The sequence below is a fragment of the Eptesicus fuscus genome, chromosome 23, assembly GCF_027574615.1.
Source record: "Eptesicus fuscus isolate TK198812 chromosome 23, DD_ASM_mEF_20220401, whole genome shotgun sequence".
In the NCBI taxonomy this organism is placed as follows: Eukaryota; Metazoa; Chordata; class Mammalia; order Chiroptera; family Vespertilionidae; genus Eptesicus; species Eptesicus fuscus.
In genome coordinates this window covers 28,057,133-28,081,231 of record NC_072495.1, presented here as the reverse complement: position 1 = coordinate 28,081,231, position 24,099 = coordinate 28,057,133, and the positions used below count along the sequence as shown (strand labels likewise).

The window sequence follows — 24,099 nt, the reverse complement described above, 5'->3', positions numbered from 1 at the left end:
GCCAGCTGGCCTGTCTGTTTCCTGCAGCCCCCCTCCCCCTCCGCGGGACGAGACCTGCAGGGGGGGGGACCCTGCCTGCCCGCCGGTGTGTGGCTGGACCGCCCCCCGCCCCCCGCCCCCCAACGGCGAGGGCCCGGGAAATGTATGCGGGACGAACGGCTGAGCTCTGCGTTCGTTTACATAATAATATCGCACATGAAAGCGCCCCCCCCCCCCCCCAGTCGGTTCCTCCTGCTTGTCACCTCGGTGGCTCTCTCTGCTCCAATACGGGCGGAGCGCGGGCTGAAGCCATCTCTGCAAGTCAGGGAAGCTTCCGGAAAACGGGTGCCCCAGCCAGAGGCTCGGCAGAGCCCACATACGATTGGTGCGCAAAGTGCGTACCCAATGAAGCAGCACCCCGAGACGCTGCCAGAGGGCCTTCAGAAATACATACGTATATACTGACTTCAGAGAGGGAGGGAGAGGGAGAGAGAGAGAGAGAGAAACATCCATGAGAGAGAACCATGGACCGGCTGCCTCCTGCACGCCCCCCACTGGGGATCGAGCCCACAACCCGGGCCTGTGCCCTGACCAGGAATCGAACCCGGGACCCTTCAGTCCGCAGGCCGACGCTCTACCCACTGAGCCACACCAGCCAGGTCCTGGGTTGACTCTTGCGAGTGCCCTGACCAGGGGTCGGACCCACAACCTTGGTGCATTGGGACGATGCTCTAACTGAGCTACCTGGCCAGGCCCCCACGAGCCCTCAGGAAATGGGGAGCAATGACGGCCCCCAATTTCTTGAAAACCCCTTCTTATTAAACCGCGCTACCTCCCCCCACGTTACCGCCAACTGGGCTCTAAACGACAGGTGACAGCCCTGGCCGGCGTGGCTCCGTGGATAGAGTCTCAACCTGCGGACGGCAGGGTCCCGGGTTCGATTCCCGGTCAAGGGCACAGGCCCGGGTTGGGGGCTCCATCCCCAGTGGGGGGCGTGCAGGAGGCGGCCGGTCCACGATTCCCTCTCATCACTGATGTTTCTCTCTCTCCCTCTCTCTTTCTCTCTCCCTTCCTCTCCGACATCAATAAAAATATAAAAATAAATGAAATAAAAGACAGATGACAATCGGCAAAGTCGTGACGAGCCGAGGGCGCACACCCTAAGCAGACGAGTTCAGCGGGTCGTCAGAGTCACCCTCCCACACGCACCAGAGTCAGCAATGACCAGACCCGCACGCACAGCTCCACGCACGGGGGGCGGGGGGGGGGGGGGGCGAGGCCGGCCGGGTCTCGCCTGGCTTGCGTCTCGGCGCAGCCCCGGGGAGTGAAATCCGATGAATTGATTTTATGACAAGGACAATTCGCCCAAGAAAAATGCACTTGGATCACACGGCTGGCCGGCACAAAAGCACACGCCCACACACAGAAGTGCTGCTGAAATAACTTCTCGGGACTCGGCCGCGTCTTATCATTAGACTGTCGGGACGACCATCAGAGGTCGTGTTTTTCCTCTCCGATGCCCTTGAGCGCCGCCATCGCCTCAGTCTGTAGGTGGACCACAGCCGAGGGTTTTGTTTTGTTTTCCAAACGGCAGCCGCCACGTTTGTCTGCCTTGGCCACGCCCACAAGCTCACACACACACACACACACACACACACACACACACACACGGGGCTCGGGGAGCCGGGAGTCGGGCCATCGCGCCATCGCGTCGCTGCCCGGGAAGGTTGGGGATGGAGAAGGTGGGGCTGGCTGGTTTGGGCCGCCTGGCAGTCAACCCTCCTTCTCTTGGTCACAACACCCTGATTTCTTTCTTTCTTTTTTTTAATATGTAGTTTTATTGATGTCAGAGAGGAAGGGAGTGGGAGAGGGAGATAGAAACACCCATGATGAGAGAGAATCATGGACCGGCTGCCTCCGGCACGCCCCCCACTGGGGATGGAGCCCCCAACCCAGGCCTGTGCCCTTGACCAGAATCGAACCCGGGATCCTTCCATCCGCAGGTTGAGACTCTATCCACTGAGCCACATCGGCTAAGGCTCTTTTTTGTGTGTTTTTTTGTTTTTAACAATGAACTATCATTTTCTCCCAGGAGACCAGAAACAATTTTTATTTTTTAAAAATACGTTTTTATTGATTTCAGAGGAAGGGAGAGAGAGAAACACCCGTGATGAGAGAGAATCATGGATCGGCCGCCTCCTGCACGCCCCACACTGGGGATCGAGCCCACAACCCGGGCCTGTGCCCTGACCGGGAATCGAACCCTGACCTCCTGGTTCCTAGGTCGACGCTCAACCCCTGAGCCACGCCGCCGGGCTCCAGCTCTCAGAATTTAAAGGGGAAAAAAGAAATAGCCCCCCGTCCACGTCCGTCGTTACGTCTCACAGTTGCTTTTGTGGGTGACGTGGCGACGAGGCCACGTATTTCCATGATCTCCCGTGACCCAGATGTGTCACCAACCCCCGCCTCGGGGGTGACACGGCTCTCACCGGCTCCTCCACGCCCGTGAACAGCCCCGGGGGCCAGAGCCGCGTCTCTCCCGACGGCCCTCCAACGATCCGGCTCCTCTTTGGGACGAGTGTTGCCGGGCGCGTCTGGCGATGGCGGGACGGCCAGGCCCTGGGGACTGGTCTCGTGTCTGCTGTCACGGGGGACAGGTTCCCTGCCCCGCTCCCCCGGGGGATCTGCTTCCCCGGAAACCCCCGCCATCCTTCCCACGGGCCGCGCTCCCTTTTCCGTGGGGGCCTGCCCTGCCCCACTCTCAGCCCCTTAGTGTTGGGTTCCTGCCCCCCCCCTCCCTCTCTCTAGAGAATGTCACGTGCCCCCGGCCCAGCCAATGGGAGCCTGTATTTCATGGGCGTGGGTGACGGGCTCAGGTTGGGCCGATGTTCAAAGCGGGGTCACTCAGAGGCCAGGGGTGACCGAGCTGGGCCGCCGCCGATCTAAACAGCCACGTTCTTGTCCTGCCCGTTTGAATCCATGGATAGGGCACCGGCCCGCGGACTGAAGGGTCCCGGGTTCGATTCCGGCCGAGGGCACGTCCCTCGGTGGCAGGCTCGATCCCCCGCCCTGGTGGGGCATGTGCCGGAGGCAAGCCATCCCCGCGTCTCTCTCACGTCGATGTCTCTCTCCCTCTCTCTCTCCCCCTCCCTCCCACTCTCTCTAAAACTCAGTAGGAAACTACCCTCGGGTGAGGATCAACGACACAGACTGGACACGCTGCCCACGAGCGAAGCCCCCGCAGGCGCAGGCGTGGAGGGTGCGCGGCGGGGACCGATCCCGCGGGAGGAGAGGGGCGGCCACGGCGCGGGCTCTCTCCTCGGCTTTGGTTGCTTGAAGGGTAGATGCTGGGAACACGTTGCCATAGTGACAGAGGCACCGCCAGGCCCGGATCAAGTCCATCGGGTTCGCCCGCAGCCGCGTCCTCCCGCCCACGGGACTTTCCGGATCGTCCCTCCGTCCCCGCGGTCCCTCCCGGGAGAGCCCCGCCGCCCCGGCTCGTCCCCCTGCGTCCTGCGTGTCTGTGGCGTCACGTCATGCCTCCCGCCCCCGGGAGAGCCGAGCCGAGCCGAGGAGCAGAATCCGCACACGGGCTCTCGTGTCCGTGCCAGGAACCCCCACACCCTGGTCACCCAGAGGGTGTCCCCCTTTCTCAGAGGCCAGCAAAGCCCACGTGTCATGGTGCTGGGTTCTGTGTTTCTTTATAACACGTTTGTATTGACCTCAGAGAGGAAGTGGGGGGTAGAGAGAGAGAGAGAGAGAGAAACATCCATGAGGAGAGAGAATCATGGACCGGCTGCCTCCTGCACGCCCCCCACTGGGGATCGAGCCCGCAACCCGGGCCTGTGCCCTTGACCGGGAATCGAACCCTGACCTCCTGGTTCACAGGTCGATGCCCAACCACTGAGCCACGCCGGCCGGGCTCCACTCATTTTTTTTTGGAGCGAGTGCGAGGGAGGGAGGGGAGAAAGAGAGAGAGAAACATGGATGTGAGAGAGACACATCGATTGGCTGCCTCCCGCACGGGCACCCATGGGGGCCGGGGATCAAACCTGCCACCCAGGCACGTGCCCTTGACTGGGAACCCAACCCGAGACTCCAGGGGACAAGCGCCGGCGCTCTAACCACTGAGCCGCCGGCCAGGGCCCAGGCCCCTCTCTGCTGGCGCCCTCAGACCCGTGAGAGCCCGGCCCCGGGGGACGGAGAGAGGAAGTGGCCGGTCCAACAGGGACCCTTTAGGGAGAAGGCGCGGAGGGAGGGGCTGCCCGTGGCCTTGGGTGTGTCTGGAGCCCCCCCCCCCCCCGGTGGTCCCACAGGGCGGGCGGGCGCGCGGCCAGGATCCCCGTGAGGGCACGGCCCCTTCCGCGCCCACGGGGATTCGTTTATCTTAGTATCGCTTCTTCCCCTGAGAGGATCTTGGAGTTCCCACAAAGGAGAGAGAGAGAGAGAGAGAGAGATTGAGGGGGGGGCGTGCCCCCGTTTGAGGCTGGAGCGCCTCTGGCCCGCGAGCTGTCGGAGGGGTTGATTAAGCCCATCACTCACGGCCGGGAAGAAAGGCTGGGAACCCGGCCGCGGCCAGGGTCCCTGGGAGACTCTTGAACTTGGAGTCTGTTTAATGGCTCTTGGCAGGGAGAGCAAACGGGACTCACTCCGAGATCAAAGGCCTTTCTTTCATCTCCCTCCGAGGGGGCATCGGCGGCTCCAGCCACTTATTGTCGGAGCCAGAAATACCGCCGAGCGAGGGCCGGCGGAGAGCACGCTGCCCGGCCCGTCTTGGTGGCCAGGCGCGGCGCTTGGCGTTCCAGGTGATTTCTTTTTTTTTTCTTTCTTTTTAAATATATTTTATTGATTTTTCACACAGAGGAAGGGAGAGGGATAGAGAGTTAGAAACATCGATGAGAGAGAAACATCGATCAGCCGCCTCCTGCACACCCCCCACTGGGATGTGCCCGCAACCAAGGTACATGCCCTTGACCGGAATCGAACCTGGGACCCTTCAGTCCGCAGGCCGACGCTCTATCCACTGAGCCACACCGGCTTCGGCTCCAGGTGATTTCTGAAGCTGGTTTAGAAGGAAAAAAAAAAACATTCAGCCCTGGCCGGTGCTGCTCAGTGGGTAGAGCGTCAGCCTGTGGACTGAGTGGTCCCGGGTTCGGTTCCGGCCAAGGGCACGTCCCTCGGTTGCAGGTTCCTCCTCCGCCCGGGCCCTGGTCGGGGCTCGTGCAGGAGGCAGCCCATCGATGTGTCTCTCTCACATCCATGTTTCTCTCTGTCTCTCCCTCTCTCTCTAAAAACCAATGGAAAAATATCCTCGGGTGAGGATTAAAAAATAAAATAAAATAAAAATGTAGTTACATGAACACTCTGAGGGCTTGATTTTTTTTTTTTTTTTAACGAAATGTTTGTGCAAACCACCCCATCTGTTCCAGACACTGACGTGCTGGGTTGGAGTTTTCATTGTTCAAAGCCAACGTCTCCCATTGGCCCCCCGGGGGGACCCGTCCCTTCTCCGCGGACCCGCGCCCGGAGCCGCTCCGCCCCCGTTTCCTGTCTCCCGAAGCAACACTTCCTTCCTCCCTCCCAGCGGCCGACGGCAGGCACACAGCCAGGCGTGACCGGGCGGCCGCGCGGTTACAGAGTAAAACAGAGAGAACCACACGCTGCTCGGGAGACGCCGCCGCCAACACAGGTACCTCTTCCCGCCGGGACGGTGCCGGCACGTTCCCCTAAGACCCGGAGCCGGCGGCGGTGCCACGTGGCCGGGGACCCGAGAGACGACACACCCACGGCCACGGAGCCACAGACGAACCAGCACGTCGGCGGCGGCGGAGACGCGCCCGGGAGCCTGGAGGGACGTTGGCAGCCTCCGATTCGCTCCGTTTGTTCTGTCTGTTTTCCCGTCGTCCCCGCCGGGACCCCCGGGCGGCAGCAGCGCTCTGGGGGGAAAGGGGTGTGGAAATCCGTGGAAACGGTGGATGTGTCCGAGGCCCGTCGACGCGGGGCCTGCCCCTCACGCACTCTCCGATCTCGGGGGGTCTGAGCAGACACGGACAGGGCCGCGTCGGGAGTCCTCGTGTGCAGGAGGTGTGAGATGATGAGCTAGAACAGGCGTCCTCACACCACGGCCCGCGGGCCACAGGCGGGTGTGTTTGCCGTTTTGTTTTTTTACTTCAAAATGAGATACGTGCAGTGTGCATAGGAATTTGTTCATAGTTTTTTTTTTAAACTACAGTCCGGCCCTCCAGCGGTCTGAGGGACAGTGAACTGGCCCCCTGTTTGAAAAGTTTGAGGACCCCTGAGCTAGAAGGTGCCAGGTGGGTGCTGGGGGCAGGGGGGAGGTTGTGTGTGTGTGTTTTTTTTGTTGTTGTTGTTAATCCTCACCCGAGGATATTTTTCCCATTGATTTTTAAAAATATATATATTTTATTGATTTCAGAGAGGAAGGGAGAGGGAGAGAGAGAGAGAAACATCAACAATGAGAGAGAATCATGGACCGGCTGCCTCCCGCACGCCCCCCACTGGAGATGGAGCCCGCACCCCGGGCCTGTGCCCTGACGGGGAATCGAACCCGTGACCTCCTGGTTCACAGGTCGACGCTCAGCTGCGGAGCCACGGGCCCGGGCTCATCACATTCTTAACTCCTGCGTTTTATTGAGTTTGGGGACAACCATCCGTCACGTAATTGAAACCCTGCTGAGAGCGCGGCTGCTGACAGCCGACTGCACGCCCTTCCTTTAAAAACCACGAGCGCTCCCTCAGCGCCCGCGTGTCATTCATCGGAGGCTTAGTTAATTGACAGGAGAAATGTAACGGGGGGCGGGGCTTAGCCACAGAGGGAGGCGGTGCCGACATGACACAGAGAAAGCGGCATGTGTGCAAGGAGACGGGGATGCGGGGGAGGGGGGACAAAGAGCCTAAACTATGATCAGAAGCTGTGGGTTCGAGCCCTGACGGAGCCCAAAGCTCAACACGACCCACAGCATCCATTTCTCCTCCAGGGCGAACGTGTCTCGCTCTCATTATGAGAGCTGGGCCCGGCCGGCGGGGCTCCGTGGTAGAGCATCGACCTACAAACCAGGAGGTCAGGGTTCGATTCCCAATCAGGGCACAGGCCCGGGGTGCGGGCTCGATCCCCAGTGGGGGGCCTGCAGGAGGCAGCCAATCCATGACTCTCTCTCATCACGGATGTTTCTCTCTCTCTCTCTCTCCCTCTCCCTTCCTCTCTAAAATCAGTAAAATAAAATAAAAAGGAAAACATTAAAAATGAGGAAAGAAAGAATCCGGGAGCAGAACCAGCCGCGTCCGATGCCACCGTGACCTCAGGAGCCGGGGCCGCGGTTTCGCTGCTGCCGTGTCGCTGGGGGTTTAGGGGATTCCCACGAGCAGACAGACCGGCAGGTCCCGTCTCGGTGGAAAGCATCCTGGGAAGGAGCCAGGCGTCCGGCCCCTCCATCCCCCGGCCTCCTGCCTGGCTGCCCCGGCAGGCGGGCTCCGCGGTCAGAGCACCAGCCCTCCCACCACAGGGTCTCGGGTTCCATTTCCAGTCAAGGGCATGCACCTGGGCTGCAGGTCCAAGCCCCGCCCCATCAGGGCGCCTGCAGGAGGCAACCCATCGGCGTGTCTCTCCGTGGGAGGGGGCCCCCACCCCACCCCCATGCCCTCCGAGAAAGGGTCCCATCCTGCTTCCTCTCACGCCGCCCCCACCCGCCCGGCCCCGGAGGGAAGGCCCGGGGCCTCCCGCTGAGCCACGCCCAGGACAGGCCCGCGCTGTGTCCCACCTGCTCCCCGGCGCCCGGCCCTCGGACCCCGCCCGGGAGTGCTCCACGCCGGGGAGAGCCGCGCGAGGGCATTCATTACGAAAACTCACGGCGCGTGATTATGATAATTACTCCGATCACAGGAACGTGCCGCCACCATGAATAATGGAAGCGGAACCCGGCTTTTCCAGAGCAGGGCCATTAAAACCCACCCGGGAGGCGACGGGAGAGTGTGTGAGGCACGCGGGGCGCCGGCGGGGGGTGGGGGGTGCTGGGCTGTCACCAGGACGCGCACTCCTGGGGGTCAGGAACCCCCCTGCCCTCAGCTGGTGGAGGGGGACAAACCACGGAGACAGCAGAGGCCGAGAGTCTGTGCGTGAGCTCCCCTCACCTCGTCCAAGCTCCGGTCTTTATCCATCGCTAACCCACCTCCTTAGAGAAGGAGAAACAGCCCGGCCGGGTGGCTCAGTGGGTAGAGCGTTGGCCTGGGGATCAGAGGGTCCCGGGTTCGATTCCGGTCACGGGCAAGTACCTCGGTTGCAGGCTCCTCTCGGCCCGGGCTATCCTCGAGTGAGGATCAACAGGAGGAGGAAGAGGAGGAGGAGGAGATGGAGGAGGAGGAGGGGGAAGAGGAGGGGGAGGAAGAGGAGGAGGAGGAGGAGGGGGGGGGAGGAGGAGGGCGAGGGGGAAGAGGAGGGGGAGAAGGAGAAATAGTCCTTCCCGTCTCATCACACAAACAGATGACGTTTTGCATTAAATGACAAAAATAAAAACCACGGCCTCGTGCCTCTTCTTACTCATCGCCAAAAGTTTAAGAGTGAAGAGAGAGGGAGAGAGAAAAGCATCCATGATGAGGGAGACCCACGGGTCGGCTGCCGCCTGCACGCCGCCCACTGGGGATCGAGTCCCAACCCGGGCCTGTGCCCCGACCGGGGATTGAACCAGCGCCACCGGCAAAATCAAGACGAACACATCAGCTCCCTGGTAAAGCTGCTGTCCCCCTCCTCCCCGTGTGCCCCGAGTTCCCCATTTACGCTCCTGCCACCCCAGCTCCACCCGGCCCCTCCACTCCCGTCTCCATGGAGACTGACTGGGCTCCTTCTCTCTCTTCTTCTGGGACCAGCACGTCCCTTCTTCTGGGGGGGGGGGGGGTTCTTTTCCCAAATCCAACCACACGGACCGCGTGGGACTCCAACCACGTTACCTGGATTGTGGGCAACCGGGCTGGGGGGCGGGCGGGGGGCGGGGGGAAGAGCCAAAGACACGTTATTGACCCACCGGCCCCTGTCCGGTAACTCTGAGAGGCGCGTTTTCCCAGACCCACGGCACCGACGGCCAAACGGGGGCTCCGCGGTCCCGGCCTCACTGGGGCGCGCCCCCCCTGGATCCGCCGTCCTCCCTCCAACCTGCCTCCGTCTTATTGCGCCTCTGACGGCGAGGGGGGGCTGGGCTGACAGGGGAGTGATAGATGGTGTTTGCTCATCCCCGGTTCAGGCAGGTACGGCACAAACGCAATTAGGAGAGCGTGTCTTCGTGCGCCTGCCGCTCACACGCCGGCTCGGGGGATTTCTGGGAGGAGAGAGATGCAATTTGCACAGCCTCCCTGGCTCCCCCCCCACCCCCGCCCCCCCGTGTTGCTCGTGCACCTGAATTTGGAGACGTAGGAGTATTGATTGTTTGGGTTTCTTTTCCTGGCTCCAATCACTCACCCTTTTTTTTTTGGGGGGGGGGGTAGGAGCACCCCAAAACTCCCCCCACGGCTCCTCACCCGAATAACGAGAGCACACCGTCTTTTACCAACCAGGTCGACGGGTTCAGAAACGGGACAGAGAGCAAAACCAGGGCCCGGGGGACCCAGCGCGGCCTCGGCCGGGTTTGCTGGGTTTGGGGGAGAGAAGAGTTGCCCCCCTCAAGGGTGCGAACCCGGAACGGCCAAGAGCCACCACCCAAGACCTCAATGGGCACCGACACGGTGCGAACAGGCAAAGAGCCGAAGAGAGAAAGAGATGATGCCACCACGCGACACCTGGATCAAGCCTCACCTGATGGCGCCTTTATAATGCCAGCATCCCCCGAAAGACCACGGGCACCCACAGTCTCCCCACTATCTCCGCAATTACTCGCTCCGTGGCTAGGAGCCGGTCCTAACCCAGCAGGTCTTCCCTGCTTACAGCGAGACGCTGGCCTCTGATTTAAAAAAAAAATATATGTTTTTATTGGTGTCAGAGAGGAAGGGAGAGGGAGAGAGAGAGAGGAACATCAATGATGGGAGAGAACCATCGATCAGCTGCCTCCTGCACGCCCCCCACTGGGGATGGAGCCCCCAACCCCGGCCTGTGCCCTGACGGGGAATTGAACGGTGACCTCCTGGCTCCTAGGTCGTCGCTCAATCAATCAATCGCTGAGCCACGCCCCGGCCAGGAGCCTGTGTTCTCTCTTTGAAGGCTGTGCCTCCTAAATCCCAGACGGGTTCTCAACACGTCTGCTCGGCTCGGTGCACAGGCAGGAGGGAGAATGAGGTGCTGACAAGAGAACGTCTGCGCGGACATCGGCGGTGCCGGCCCAGGAGCAGGTGCGACCCGTGAAGCACGCCGTACCCTCCCTGAGAGCACAGACGGCCGAGTCCTCCCTGAAAACGCTCTTCGTCACACCTCGGCGCGAGGGGCATGCACTGGAAACAAATCACACGTCCAGGAAGGACAATAGTGGGGGTACCCCATCTTAACACAGCCTGGGAAGCCGGAGAACCTAATCGGAAAAGGAGGCTTTCATTACGTAAAGACGCATTTTTTAAAAAACACATTTTATTGATATTTTACAAAGAAGAAGGGAGAGGGATAGAGAGTTAGAAACATCAATCAGCTGCCTCCTGCACACCTCCCACTGGGGATGTGCCCACAACCAAGGTACATACCCTTGACCGGAATCGAACCTGGGACCCTTGAGTCCACAGGCCGACGCTCTATCCACTGAGCCACACCGGTTAGGGCGGTAAAGATGCATTTTTGTCAACCTTAAGACAGTGGCTACCATTTAAAGAGCCATTAACGAGCCAACCTGGAGATAAACAGAATAATAAAAGGTAAACTGCAGGCAGGAAAAGACGAGGGAAGAGTAGAGATGGGGCATAAAGCAAGCGCCGAGCGAGACGGCGGATTCGCCTGCAAACACAGCCACCCTCACACTAAACAGAAGCGGCCCAAACACCGTGTGAAAAGGCAGAGACGGCCAGGTTGGGTCCATAGGCAAAACCCAGCCATGTGCTGCCTAGCAACCACCGACATGACACGTAGAGACACGGACGGGCTCAACGCAAAAAGGACAGGAGAGCCGTTGCGAGGCAGACACGCACCGGACGAGAGCCGAGGTGGCCGCACGCGTGTCCGAGGAGGCCGAGGTCAGGAACAGACATCGTCTCGGGAACCAAGAGGGGATGTTACGTAACGATGGAGGAGTCATTTCACCCACGGAGCCAAAATGAAACACAGCCAAACCCGCCACGGGGAGGGCTCAGCACGCCTCCCAGAGTCGGACCCGGCGCCAAGAAACCAGCAGGAACAGGGAGAACCGGACCGGCAGTGCGGACCCCGGGGAAGTTCTGGGACCCTGGGCCGGGCGAAGGTCTCTTAGACGGGACCTCGAAGCACAATTAGGACGAGAAAAAAACGAATCTGTTAAACTCCCTTAGCCCTGGCCGGTGTGGCTCAGTGGATAGAGCGTCGGCCTGCGGACTGAGGGGTCCCGGGTTCGATTCCGGTCAAGGGCATGTACCTTGGTTGCGGGCACATCCCCAGTAGGGGTGTGTGCAGGAGGCAGCTGATTGATGTTTCTCTCTCATCGATGTTTCTAACTCTCTATCCTTCTCCCTTCCTCTCTGTAAAGAATCAATAAAATATATTTTTAAAATAAGTAAATAAAAATAAACTCCCTTAAAGTGGAACCAGTTCTCTCTTCCAGAGACGACACACACGGAAGGAACCTGTCAACGGACGTCTGACGTCTGACGAAGGCGCCCTCCAGGATCAATCATAGGAAGATAGCAACCGATAAGAAAATGAAACACACACACACACACAAAAAAAAAAAAACTGGCAGAGATTTGAAAAAGACATTTCCCCGGAGAAGACAGAAAGCGGCGAGAACCCAGGAGAGAGAATTCCCATCAGCCTTCGTCACCAAGGTGAGAACGAAAACCTCCCGGAAACGCCGCCGCCGTGCCGCTGTTCAACCGGCTGGAAAACAGAAGATAAAACGGAGCTGGACGGACCGCGGGCGGGGTGCTCTCACAGCTCGCTGGCGGGGGCGCAGAAGGTCACCGCGTGTGAAAACAGCTCGCCGCTTCTGATCGAGGCGGGCGTCGCGTGCCCGTGACCGCCCAGCCATCCCAGCCCGGGGCGTGGACCCCCAAGACAGGAGACCCCACGTTCCCACGGAAACCCAGCCGGGGAGCGGTGATAGTGGCTCTTTTTCAGAATCACAAACAGTGGACGTCTGCGTTCCAAGCGCCCGTCGGCGGGAAATGAACGCGCGGCAAGGGGGGCGCGCCCACTCGGTGGAACGCCGGGCGGCGGGCGTTCTGTCTGAAAAGGCAGCAGGCGGGTCTGCAGGTGAACAGGAGGTGCCCTGTGCGCCGTGAAAGACGAGATCCGAAGCCGCGTACGCACAACGCCATTTTGATGGGAATTGTGAAAACAGGCAAAAGTAGAACAGAGCACAGGAGGGGTGGCCAGGGCCTGGGGGGCGGGGGGAATGGGGGGGAGGGGGCGATACAGGGGCACAGAGGAACCTCGGGGTGACAGAGATGACCTATACTGAGCCCGGCCGGCGTGGCTCAGTGGTTGAGCGTCGACCTAGGAACCAGGAGGTCACGGTTCGATTCCCCGTCAGGGCACAGGCCCGGGTTGTGGGCTCCATCCCCAGTGGGGGCGTGCAGGAGGCAGCCGATCCATGATTCTCTCTCGTCATGGATGTTTCTATCTCTCTCTCCCTCTCCCTTCCTCTCTGAAACCAATAAACATATACATTTTTATAAGAGAAATGCCCTAGACCAGTGGTCGGCAAACTCATGAGTCCACAGAGCCAAATATCAACAGGACAACGATTGAAATTTCTTTGGAGAGCCACATTTTTTACACTTGAACTTCTTCTAACGCCACTTCTTCAACATAGACTCGCCCAGGCCGTGGTGTTTTGTGGAAGAGCCACACGCCAGGGGCCAAAGAGCCGCACGTGGCTCGCGAGCCGCGGTTTGCCGACCACGGGCCTATACTTTAACGGCAGGTGTTTCCATCTGCCCAGACGTAGCCCCCTGTCCTCCAGGGCCGCGCTGGCTGCGGGCAGATTCCCCCTGAGCACGCCTGACGCGCAGACAAAGCCGCTGCTGTAAGCAACACTCCATCCATCAACTCCCCATTCATTCCATTAATTCAGCAACGCTCCCTTTCACTCCAATTAATATACGGAAGACGCCTGTTTATTAACCTCGCTTCACAGGACCGCGGGCGCGCGACACATCCAATTCCTCCGAAGGCCCGGTCGGAGGCGGGCGGCGCTCACCAGGCGCTAACACGGCTGTGGCTGCGGGTTCCGAGCTCGGTCTGCCCTGCCTGGCCCACCCCCCGCCACCCGCCACCCGCCACACGCCACCCGGGGACCTCGCTCACAGCGAGTCTTGAGACGAACCAAGAAGAGCGGGAGGTGCCCTAGCCCCTGGTCGGCAAACCGCGGCTCGCGAGCCACTTGCGGCTCTTTGGCCCCTGGAGTGCGGCTCTTCCACAAAACACCACGGCCTGGGCGAGTCTGTGTTGAAGAAGTGGCGTTAGAAGAAGTTTAAGTTTAAAAAATGTGGCTCTCAAAAGAAATGTCCATCGTTGTCCTGTTGATATCTGTCTCTGTTGACTAATGAGTTTGCCGACCGCTGGCCTAACCGGTGTGGCTCAGTGGATAGAGGGTCGGCCTGCGGACTGAAGGGTCCCGGGTTCGATTCCGGTCAAGGGCATGTACCTTGGTTGTGGGCACATCCCCAGTGGGGGGTGTGCAGGAGGCAGCGGATGGATGTTTCTCTCTCATCGATGTTTCTAACTCTCTATCCCTCTCCCTTCCTCTCTGTAAAAATTAATAAAATATATTTTTTTTAAAAAAGGGAGCGGGAGGTGACAACGCAGATGCCCGAGGGGAGGGAGGCGGGGGAGGGGGGACGAGGGGACCTGAAGACACACCCACCCAGGCGGCCCATCGGCTCAGCGTCGGGTGCCGGCACCGTCGGGGAAAGTGCGCCCAAGACTGGGAGAGCACCCTCGCTCTTAAGGGACGTCGCACAGAAATCCCAGTGTGTTTTTTCTAAAGTATTTCCGGTGATTTCAGAGAGGAAGGGAGAGGGAGAAAGAGAGATAGAAACATCCATGATGAGAGAGAACCATGGACCAGCTGCCTCCTGCACGCCCCCCACTGGTGAGGATCAGGCCTGCAACCCCGGCCTGTGTTCTGACCAGGAATCAAACCGTGACCTCCTGGGTCACAGGTCGATGCTCAACCACGGGGCCACGGGGCCACGGGGCCCGGCAAGACGGCACAGATTTAAACAAGGGCCAGAGAGCCTCCGAGTGGGGCCGGGCCGCGGCTTTGGATCACGACCAACAGCGTGAGGAATAGTTTGCAGAGGAGACTTGCGGGTCCCCACACCACGTGGTGGGAACTGTCTATCAAAGGAAACGCGAGGAGACCCCACCACATCGAGGTGGCCCTAACCCGGTGGTCGGCAAACTCATGAGTCAACAGAGCCTAATATCAACAGGACAGCGATTGAAATTTCTTTGGAGAGCCACATTTTGTAAACTTAAACTTCTTCTAACGCCACTTCTTCAAAATAGACTCGCCCAGGCCGTGGTGTTTTGTGGAAGAGCCACACTCCAGGGGCCAAAGGGCCGCATGTGGCTCGCGAGCCGCAGTTTGCCGACCACTGCGGCCTAAGCCATCGGGAGGGAGGGGCGGCTTTAGGGCAAGGGTGAGGCCTCCCGTCCCCCTTATTTCTGTCACCCCAACCCTTGCTCCCAACAAACCCCCAGCGTCCCTTTCCCACCAAACCGCTCCCCTGGGCCCCAGCGACCAGGGCGCTTGTGACGGACGCTCCTCTGACCCACAGAGAAATCGCTCCGGGTGGAGCAGCAGGGTGGTTTGGGGGTGCGGGGTGCGGGGTGGGGGGTGAGCTTTCATTGAAAAGCGCCCAGCAGTTCCTTTAAAAACACCCTGAGCCTTCCGAGGGCGCACCTGGCGACAGCGCCCCCTGGTGGCGGGGAGACGCCCTGCAGGCGCCCAGCTCCGGCTGCAGGTGCCGTGGTGCGCGGGGAAGCGCTCGGGAAAGGACACTTCGGGGAGGAAACCGCCACTTCCCACTTGGGGAAACTGAGTCCCAGAAAGGCTCGAACCCGGAGCCAACAGCAGAACGAAGGCCCCCGCTTCCGGGAAGGTTCGCGCCTCCGAGTCGAGCTGGAAAGTGTCGCCCACCCCCTTCCGGACCCGCGCGCTCGCCGGCCGCTCCGGGGCGAGGGGCCCGACGCACCGCGCAGTTCCGTCCGGGCGGCGGCGGGTCCGAGACGCGGCGGCCTCGGGGACGGACGCCTCGGGCCTCGGAGACGGCGCGCGGGGACTTGGGCAAAGCCAGCGCTCCCGGCCCATCGCGGGGCCACTCGTTCCTCCCGGGGTCTCCCCAGCCGGGGGCGCAGGGGTTCCCGGAGGGCGCCACCCGAGGCCAGGGCGGGCGCGGGCGGCGGCGGCAGGGGGCGCCCTCCCCGGTCCCTGCGAGGACCCGCCCGGGACCCCGTGCCCGCTGCTCCGGCCTCAGGGCCGCCCGGACCGCACGCGAATAATAATAATAATAATAATAATAATACCTGACGAACAACAGCAACGGCGGCCTTCGTGGGTTCCCCGGCGCCGCGCCTCCCATTGCAGAGGTGGGGAGACTGAGCGAGGGGCCCAGGACCGCGGGGGGCGGGGGGGCCGGTCTGGGTCCTACACGCGCCCCCACCCTCGGGCACTACCGAACTCGGGTGCCCAGGGGTCCCCGTCCTGCCACGCCGAGGGCCCCGAGCGCGGCCAGGGCTGGGGAGGGGGCGCAGGGCCCGCTCGGCCCCCCTGGGTGGCCGGTCCCCTCCGACTGGGCTGGGGCGGGCGCGCGGGCACGGAGGCCCGCAGAGCAGCCGGGTCCCCACCCGCGTCCGAGCCGCCAGCTCCGCGGCGGGACCGCAACGGATCCGGTTCTCCCGGAGCCGGGGAGGGGGCGGGGGGGACCCACGCAGTGCCCCTCAGCCACGCCCCCTCGTCCCCGGGAAGCTCCCCAATCTACTCCGAACCCCCGTTTGCTCCAAACCCACAGCCGCGGTGCGCAGCTGGGGAAGGGGCCGCCCCGCGCCCGCCACAGGCCCCCCCCCCCCGGTGGGACCAGCGCCCTCGCCAAGGTCCCCCCGACAGATGCCTCCCGGCTCCCCCCGCCCCCCGGGCTCCGGCGCCCGCCCCGGTCTTACCTTTGCCCAGCAGCGCGCCCAGCACCAGGCTCAGCGCCCCGCACAGCGGCGCCACCGGCCCGGGGGCCGCGCCGTCGGAGCGCATCCTGAGTCCGCAGTTCAGGCCGCCGGCCGCCCGCCCGGGGCGCAGCGCCGGCCCGCCGGCCCCGCCGGCCGCTCCATGTCCCGGGGCGACCCCCGGCTGCGCGTCGGCCGCGCGGTGCGGCTCGGGTGGCGGCGCCCCGCCCTGCCGGGTGCTCGCCGCGGCGGCTCCGACTCCCGCGGCAGCGCGCGCTCTGGCCGGACAACTTTTCTCCAGCGGCTGCCGCAGCTGCGGGCCCCGCCCCCGGCCCGCCCCCCGCAGGCCCGCCCCCCGCAGGCCCGCCCCCCGCAGGCCCGCCCCCCGCAGGCCCGCCCCCCGCAGGCCCGCCCCCCCGGCCCGCCCCGCAGCAGCGCAGGCTCCGCCCCGGGACCAGCGGCGGCGGCGGAGGAGAAAGGGCGCCCCCCAGCCGGCCGCGGCGGGGTGAGGCGCCCTCCCGGCTGGGGCGGCCGGCGCGGAGGGGAGGGCCGCAGGCCGCACCCCCCCTTCCGGGCCGCACCCCCCCTTTCCCGGGCCGCCCCCCAATTTGCAGCCTCCCGCCTCCGCGTCCCGGAGGCCTCTGCGCAGGTGCCCAGGGTGGAGCGGGCCCCTTCCCCTCGCCCCGGGGTGGTCGCTGCGGCCTGAACCTCAGGTCGCCTCCTGTGGGGGGGTTACTTGTTTTTTGGGGGGTTTTTGTGTGTGTTTTTGCCTTGCGAGCCAGGGCCGAGTGGAATTACAGAGTCCCTCGCAGCTGGTGCGGAAAGACCTCCTGGGTGGGTCAGAGCAACACACAGAGCAGTGCCAAGCGGGACCACACACACACACGCACACACATGTACACACGTGTACACACATGTACACACACGCACATGCACACAGATGGGCGCGCGCCTCTGAAACCCGTGGGGCGCGGGGGTGAAAGGAAGGACCTTTGTCACTATTTGTCCTGCTTATTGTTGGAATGCCGCTCCGCGTGTGTGTGTGTGTGTGTGTGTGTGTGTGTGTGTTTTAGTTAATTTCTATTTGATGTCAGAGAGGAAGGGAGAGAGAGAGAGAGAGAGAGAGACATCAATGAGGAGAGAGAACCATGATCGGCTGCCGCCTGCACGCCCCACACTGGGGATCGAGCCCACAATCCGGACGCGTGGCCTTGACCGAATCCAACCGTGACCTCCTGGTTCCTAGGTCAATGCTCAACCCCTGAGCCAGGCCGGCGGGCCGAGTATCCCCTCTTTTTTATTATTTTTATTATTTTTTATTACTTAAGCCGTGGAGACCTGGCCCAGGCCCTGCTTCTACCTTCTCAGCAGAGCGGACACTGTTCGGTGCCAAAAGGAAAGGCATGATTTTATTTTGGGGGGGCGGGGGGCCCCCTGCTGCTCCCGTTCGCAGACAGGAGGGGAGAGGACCAGGACGAGGCCGCTCCCGCCCTCTCAGTCGGAAATAATCGATCTGTTGTGTTTCTCGCGGAGGCCGGAAATATTTAAATGAAAAATATTTACTCTCCAGTGGCTCCCAGGCTGACAAATACCAGCGAGAAGGGGGGGACGCGCCTCCCCCGTGGGGAGCCGGGTCCGCTGTGTGTCTGTTCCTGTGGCCGCGCCTGCACCACCCGGATGGATGAAGGAAGAGCTGGGGGGTCCCTCACGGGCATCATTCCCTCCCCAGGACCATGGGGCGCCTCGTGTCCGTGTCCGAGGTGGGGAGAAGGCCGCCGGGGACCCGCCAGGCCCGGGTGGGAGCCGGGAGGTGCGTCCTGCGAGGCTGGCGTGGCTCAGGGGGTGAGCCTCGACCCAGGAACCAGGAGGCCGTGCAGGAGGCGGCCGGCCCATGACTCTCTCGCATCATGGATGTTTCTCTCCCTCTCCCTCTCCCTTCCCCTCTGACATCAATAAAAAGATTCTTTTTTAAAAAAGAGGGAAACCAGACGCACCACATGGAAATGTGTAACCGTTGAAAATGAGAAGGAAGAAAGGACGGAGGCTGCGGCCAGGCGAACGCGTTTCGCAGTGTCTGACGGCAGCTGCTGCCGCGGGGTCCGGGCTTAGAGGCCCCTCGAGCCCGGAGGCAGGGGGCTCCGTCCTGCTCCTTCCACGCAGGGGGCCGGCGCGTCCCCTCTGCAAACCTCACCCCGGGGTCCCGTCTAACCTCCCCCGGGTCCCTCCAAACATCAAGCGCATTTGCACACCAGACCAGACCAGTAACAGAGGTGATGTGGTCAAGTTATCTTTTTTTTTTTTTTTTTAAAGGAAAACCCACAAAAAGAGAGGTGTGAACCTGGAGGTTCCTGGGCTCAGCGCTTCCCGTGTTTATTTTTCGAAAGGCGTGTGTCATTGAACCCCGCCCCCGTGAACCCCTGCACTGCAATTGCTTCCAGATGCTTCCCCGAACTTCATCCCGAACATCAGAGGCCGCTAGGCTCCTCCAAGGCTCGGGGCGGGGACTCGCCGCGGGCTGCGGGCACCCGGAGACCATTAGCGTGATTGATGGGGGGGGAGGGTGATTGGGAAGAGGAAGCTATCTGTTCGCCAGGTGCCCGGGGCTCCGAAGTCCAAGAGGCAACTTCAGGGCTCCGGGCGTTCGAGCTCCAGTTCCTAATTCTCCGTCTGGCCCGGCGCGAGGGACGCGGCAGCGTGCGAACCGCAGCTCGGGGAGGTCTCATAGGTCTGGGCTTTTGTGGCTGAGGACGTGGGCGGCACGGGCTACGCGTTGGCCTCGTGAGGCAGCTATGGTCGTGGGGCAGGCCTCGCGCCAAACTTCCTGTGAGAAATAAGAAAAAAGGAAGCGAGAGGAGGAGGGCGGGGGGAGCGGGGAGAGGGAAGGAGGAAGATACTATGGTTTAACACTCTTTGCCGGCATGTTTCTTAATATATATACAGGCTTCCTCTCCTTTGGTGCTCACCAGAAGTTTTATTTAGTCCCTCCGCAGACATCCGTCTGCCGCTTACCATGGATCCGGCCCGGATGTGGGTTCTAGCAGCGAACAAAAACAGAGGATGGTCCTTAACCGGCGGGTCTGACGTCCTAGGACCATGGTCGGCACACTGCGGCTCGCGAGCCACAGGCGGCTCTTTGGCCCCTGGCGTGTGGCTCTTCCACAACATACCACGGCCTGGGCGAGTCTATGTTGAAGAAGTGGCGTTAGGAGAAGTTTAAGTTTAAAAAATGTGGCTCTCAGAAGAAATTCCAATCGTTGTCCTGTTGATAGTTGGCTCTGTGGACTCATGAGTTTGCCGACCACTGTCCTGGGAGACAGACGAAAGGAATGGACAGCCGAACGCACCCTCTACGAATAAACAGGAAGCCGAATGATGGGAGGGTCTGGGTGAGGGGACCGGCTTTGGGGAGGGTGGGTGAAGAAGGGAGTGGGTAAGCTGTGGGATTTCCAGGGGAGAAGGAGAGAGAGAGAGAGAGAGAAACGTCGATGTTAGAGACACAGTGATTGGTTGTCTCCCACAGGAGCCCCAACGGGGGAGCAGAGGTCAAACCTGCAACCCAGGAACCTGCCCTGGACCGGAAATTGAACGCACGACCCTCCGGTGTGCAGGCCGGGGCTCTAACCACTGAGCGCACAGGCCAGGGCTCCTCTGGCCTTTTCCAGCCCCTCCTGGCCGACCTCCGACCCCTTCCAGGTGAGCGGGTTTCTGGGCAGGACGGACACCCAGCTCTCCCACGTCGTTTCCCATCATCTTTCTCAGGCTCAGCCCATCCCGGTGACTTGACGGAGCTTTGGGGCTTTGGAGCTAGCTTCTCTCCACTGTCCCTGCCTCCCCCTGACACTCTCGGATGGCCTGACCCAAACCAAAAAAAGAAAGAAAGCTTGACCTTCCCGTGGGAACCCGCCCAAATTGTGCTGTGTGGCCGCTTGGAACAATGCGCCGCCAATTCCGTTAGTTTAGTCGCTGGGCTCCCCGCCTGCAAATGGTTAGAGAGCGAGCAGCGCCCCCTGGTGGCGGCGACTGGCATTTCCTGCTGGCAGAGGCGGGGAGAGCAGCTCAGGTTTCTGGGTTTGGAGCCAAAGTGGGGCGGCATCTTGGGAGGGTCCTAACTTCAGCTGCGTTTCCACCTTTCCACGCATGTCTTTCCCCTCGAGAGGCCACAGGGCTCGCTGCCGGCCCCGAGCAAAAGGCACGGGGTCCAGCTTGGACAGGGCTCCAATGGGCCGTGTGTCCCCCTCACCTTCATGGGGCTCTGCGGGCGGCGGTGGGTCTTTTTGGAGAGCTGGGAGATGAAGGCCCAGACCAGCCGGGCTAGGACTGAGGCTGGAGGGAGGACGGGGTGGACTTCTCCCCCCCCACACCCCACCCCCCCACCCCCCCATCCCCACCCCGGGGCGCACTGCTCAACAGGCGTAGGGGGGAGGGAGGGGTGCGTCACTCCTGCGCCCTTAGATGTGCGGGTGGAGGTCACACGCCCCCTGGGGCGCCCAGGCGCAATCCACCCCGGGAAGCAGAGCCCCTGGGAGCCAGGGGTGGGTTCCGGGGCGAGACCTCGTGTCCTTGTGCGGGGACACAGACACATCCAGCGCCGGGAGGGGGGGTCGGAGGAGAGGCAGGCGTCCCCAGGCAGCTCCCCCGAAGCGCCCACATGGATGCGGGACCCGCTTTCCACGCGTTTCAGGGCAACCACCCGAAGCGCGTGGCGGGGGAGCCGCAGAGAGAGGCGGGGGAGCCCAGCTGCCCGCGCGGGGCCTGGGGCGGTCGGTCAGCCGGCCGGTCATGAGCCATCAACCTGGGGCCACGTCCGCTGCCCGGACCACATCCCGGCCTTTGGACGCGGCTCCTCCGCCTGTTGTCGTCTCAGGATTAAAACCGTTGCTTCAGCCCCCGGGGTGGCTCAGGGGTTGGGCGTCGACCTAGGAACCAGGAGGTCAGGGCACAGGCCTGGGGTGCAGGCCCGATCCCCACCACTAGGGGGCGTGCGGGAGGCAGCCGGTCCATGACTCTCTCTCCTCATGGGTGTTTCTCTCTCTCTCTCTCCCTCTCCCTTCCTCTCTGACATCAATAAAAACACGAAAACCGGTGCTCGGGTGTGAGCACGCCGATAACGGCAGGCGCGTGGGCTCCGCCTGCCCGGGCCGGGGTTCAACCACCACATTCTCCTCTCCGTTCGCATGAACAACAAAGAAGTCACCGTGCAACCCACCCGGTGAGCCCAGCGTGGACGTGGGCACGGCCCCGAAGGGGACGAACCGGAACTCAGCCCCGGCTCCTGGCCGGAGGCTCCAGGACATCCATCCGGAAGCCCCCGTTCTCCAAGGTAAAGAAGAGCCAACTCACCCGGCGGCGTGGCTCAGGGGCTGAGCGTCGACCTGTGAACCAGGAGGTCACGGCTCCATTCCCGGTCGGGGCACAGGCCGGGGTTGCGGGCTCCGTCCCCAGTAGGGGGCGTGCTGGAGGCAGCCGATCCATGTTTCTATCTCTCTCCCCCTTCCTCTCTGAAGCCAATCTCTATATATAAAAGCCTAAGGCGACCATTACGGCCGAACGACTGGAATGACCGGGACCACCGCTCGACCAGTCGCTATGACGCGCACTGACCACCAGGGGGCAGACGCTCAATGCCGGAGCTGCCCCCTGGTGGTCCGTGTGCTCCCACAGCCCACCTCCCATGGCCCCTCCCCCCCCATAAGCCTCGATAGCCTGCCAGGCTGGGGGACCCCACCCGTGCACAAATTCGTGCACCGGGCCTCTAGTAAAAATACATGCTTTTTCTTTCTTTTCTTTTTTTTTTTTAAAGAAGAGGAATAAACTCGAAGACCCCTCACTGCTCGGGGCCATCCCTGAGCTCAGCGGGCACGAGCCAGCGCCCCCTCCCAGCCTAAGGTCCCGGCTCCGCTCGGAAGGACGGGGTCCCACTTTGTTACACAGACCAACGCGGAGGTCCGTCCTCGCCCCCTCACCGGGAGATGCTGCCGGTGCCGGGCCCGCTTCATGAAATGAAAATCAGATCAGGCCCCGTTCCGCTGAGCCCGCCGCGGCGCAGAGGGAATTGCATTACCTGTCTGACCTCGTTAGGCTCCGCGCGAGCAAACGGACGAACGAGATGATGCAATTTGCTGGGCGGCGAGCGGGGGGCTCTGCATTCAGCTGTGCGGAGGGGCGAGGGGGATGGGGAGGAGGAGGGGGGTGGGGGTGAGGGCGAGGCTGAGGCTGGAGTCCTGGAGGGCCTGCCCCCCTCCTCCCCGGAGGCCAGGAGGACGGGCCCTGCCTCCCCCGCGCCTTCCATCGCGCGATGAGCGGAGGGCGGGCCGTCCGCAGGGACAGGCAAGGAGAAAGAGATGTTGCGTGATCGCCGGTGCAGCGCGGAGCTGCCTTTATGTGGAAGCAGCTGAGGGGGGTGGGGGGGGCGTCCAGAGGCGCCTTTGCCATCAGCCCCCCTCCCCCCACCCCCCCCCCCCCCCAGCAGAAGTGATGTTTCCCTCCCTCCTGGGCCTCCCCGGCCCTAATGAATAAAGAAGAAAATCCAGCCCTGGCTGGTGTGGCTCAGTGGATAGAGCGTCGGCCTGCGGACTGAAGGGTCCCGGGTTCAATTCTGGCCAAGGGCACGTGCCCGGGTTGTGGGCTTGATCCCCAGTAGGGGGCAGTGCAGGAGGCAGCCGATCAATGATCCTCTTTCATGGTTGATGCTTCTATCTCTCTCTCCCTTCCTCTCTAAAATCAATAAAATATTTTTTCTTTAAAAAAAAAGAAGAAAACCCATATGTGTCCAGAGCGGAGGAGAAGAATGCACTGAATAGGGGGCAGGGGATGGGGGGATGGAGGGAAGTGGAGGCCTGAGCGCCACCCTGGCCCTTGACTCACCCTAAAACCTCGGGGCAGGTTCCTGTCTGTCCCTGAGCCTCAGTTTTCCGTTCTGTAAAAGGGGGTGGTCGTCACTCTGACCTCAGAAGCGCGTGGGGAGGATTCGTTGGCTGAGAAAGGGAGAGCTCTCGGCCCGGCAGGCGTGGCTCAGGGGTTGAGCATCGACCTATGAACCGGGAGGTCAGGGTTCAATTCCCCGGTCAGGGCACAGGCCTGGGTTTTTCGGGCCTCGGGCGCTGGCCTGCAGGCCACGGGCTCTCTTTGAAGCCACGTGGCCACTCCCCGTGGCACCCTCTGGCCCAAGGGCAGGGCTCGGGGGCCCGGTCAGAGAGCAGAGCGAGCCTTTCTCAGACCCACACACTCACCTTCCTCTCCAGGGCGACGGGAACGGGGGACGAAGCCGCCCCAACCCCCCCCCCCCCCCCCCCCCCGCGGGTCCTGGGTCCTGTGCTGGCAGCGCTGAGGAAACCCAATGAGCTATAAAATAAAAGCACGGTGCCGGTCACAGAAGTAATGAGGAGACTCCGGGGGGCTGATGCGAGGAGGCGGGGGACACACAGAAGGATGAGTGTGTCAAGGTTAAAAAGAGCGCATCCATCTTTTTTTCCTATTTTTTCTGTCTGTGCCTGCTCTGGTGCGGCGGCTGTGAACTCTGTTCTTTCGATGGTGAAGTTCATTGAATTATGTGGACGCGTGGGACATAAAAGGCTCGACCGCTGGGCAAAGAGGGTTTCCCTCCTTGGCAGCCAACACGGCCAATGATGGTGACGGGGGCGGCTCGGCTGCGGGGGGGGGGGCGGGGGGGGCGGGCGCCCCGGAGGGCACACCCACAGCAGCTCACGAAGGTGTGTCCTCATTACGCAACGTGACCTCAGAAAACGTAGTTACAACGGCTCAGCTGACGCTAAGGAGAGTGCTCTAGGCCAGCGGTCGGCAAACTGCGGCTCCCGAGCCGCGGTTCGCCGCTCTGTTAACTAATG

General features: G+C 62.0%; 1 protein-coding gene across 1 annotated transcript in view; it reads right to left on the bottom strand.

Moving 5' to 3' along the window:
* Window positions 1-16,343, bottom strand: part of TMEM132C (transmembrane protein 132C) — a 72,621-nt gene extending 56,278 nt beyond the window's left edge. The window contains exon 1 of the mRNA XM_054712420.1: window positions 16,259-16,343. Within this exon, the coding sequence (XP_054568395.1) occupies window positions 16,259-16,343 (85 nt within the window). The remainder of the gene's footprint in view (window positions 1-16,258) is intronic.
* Window positions 16,344-24,099: the final 7,756 nt, after the last annotated feature.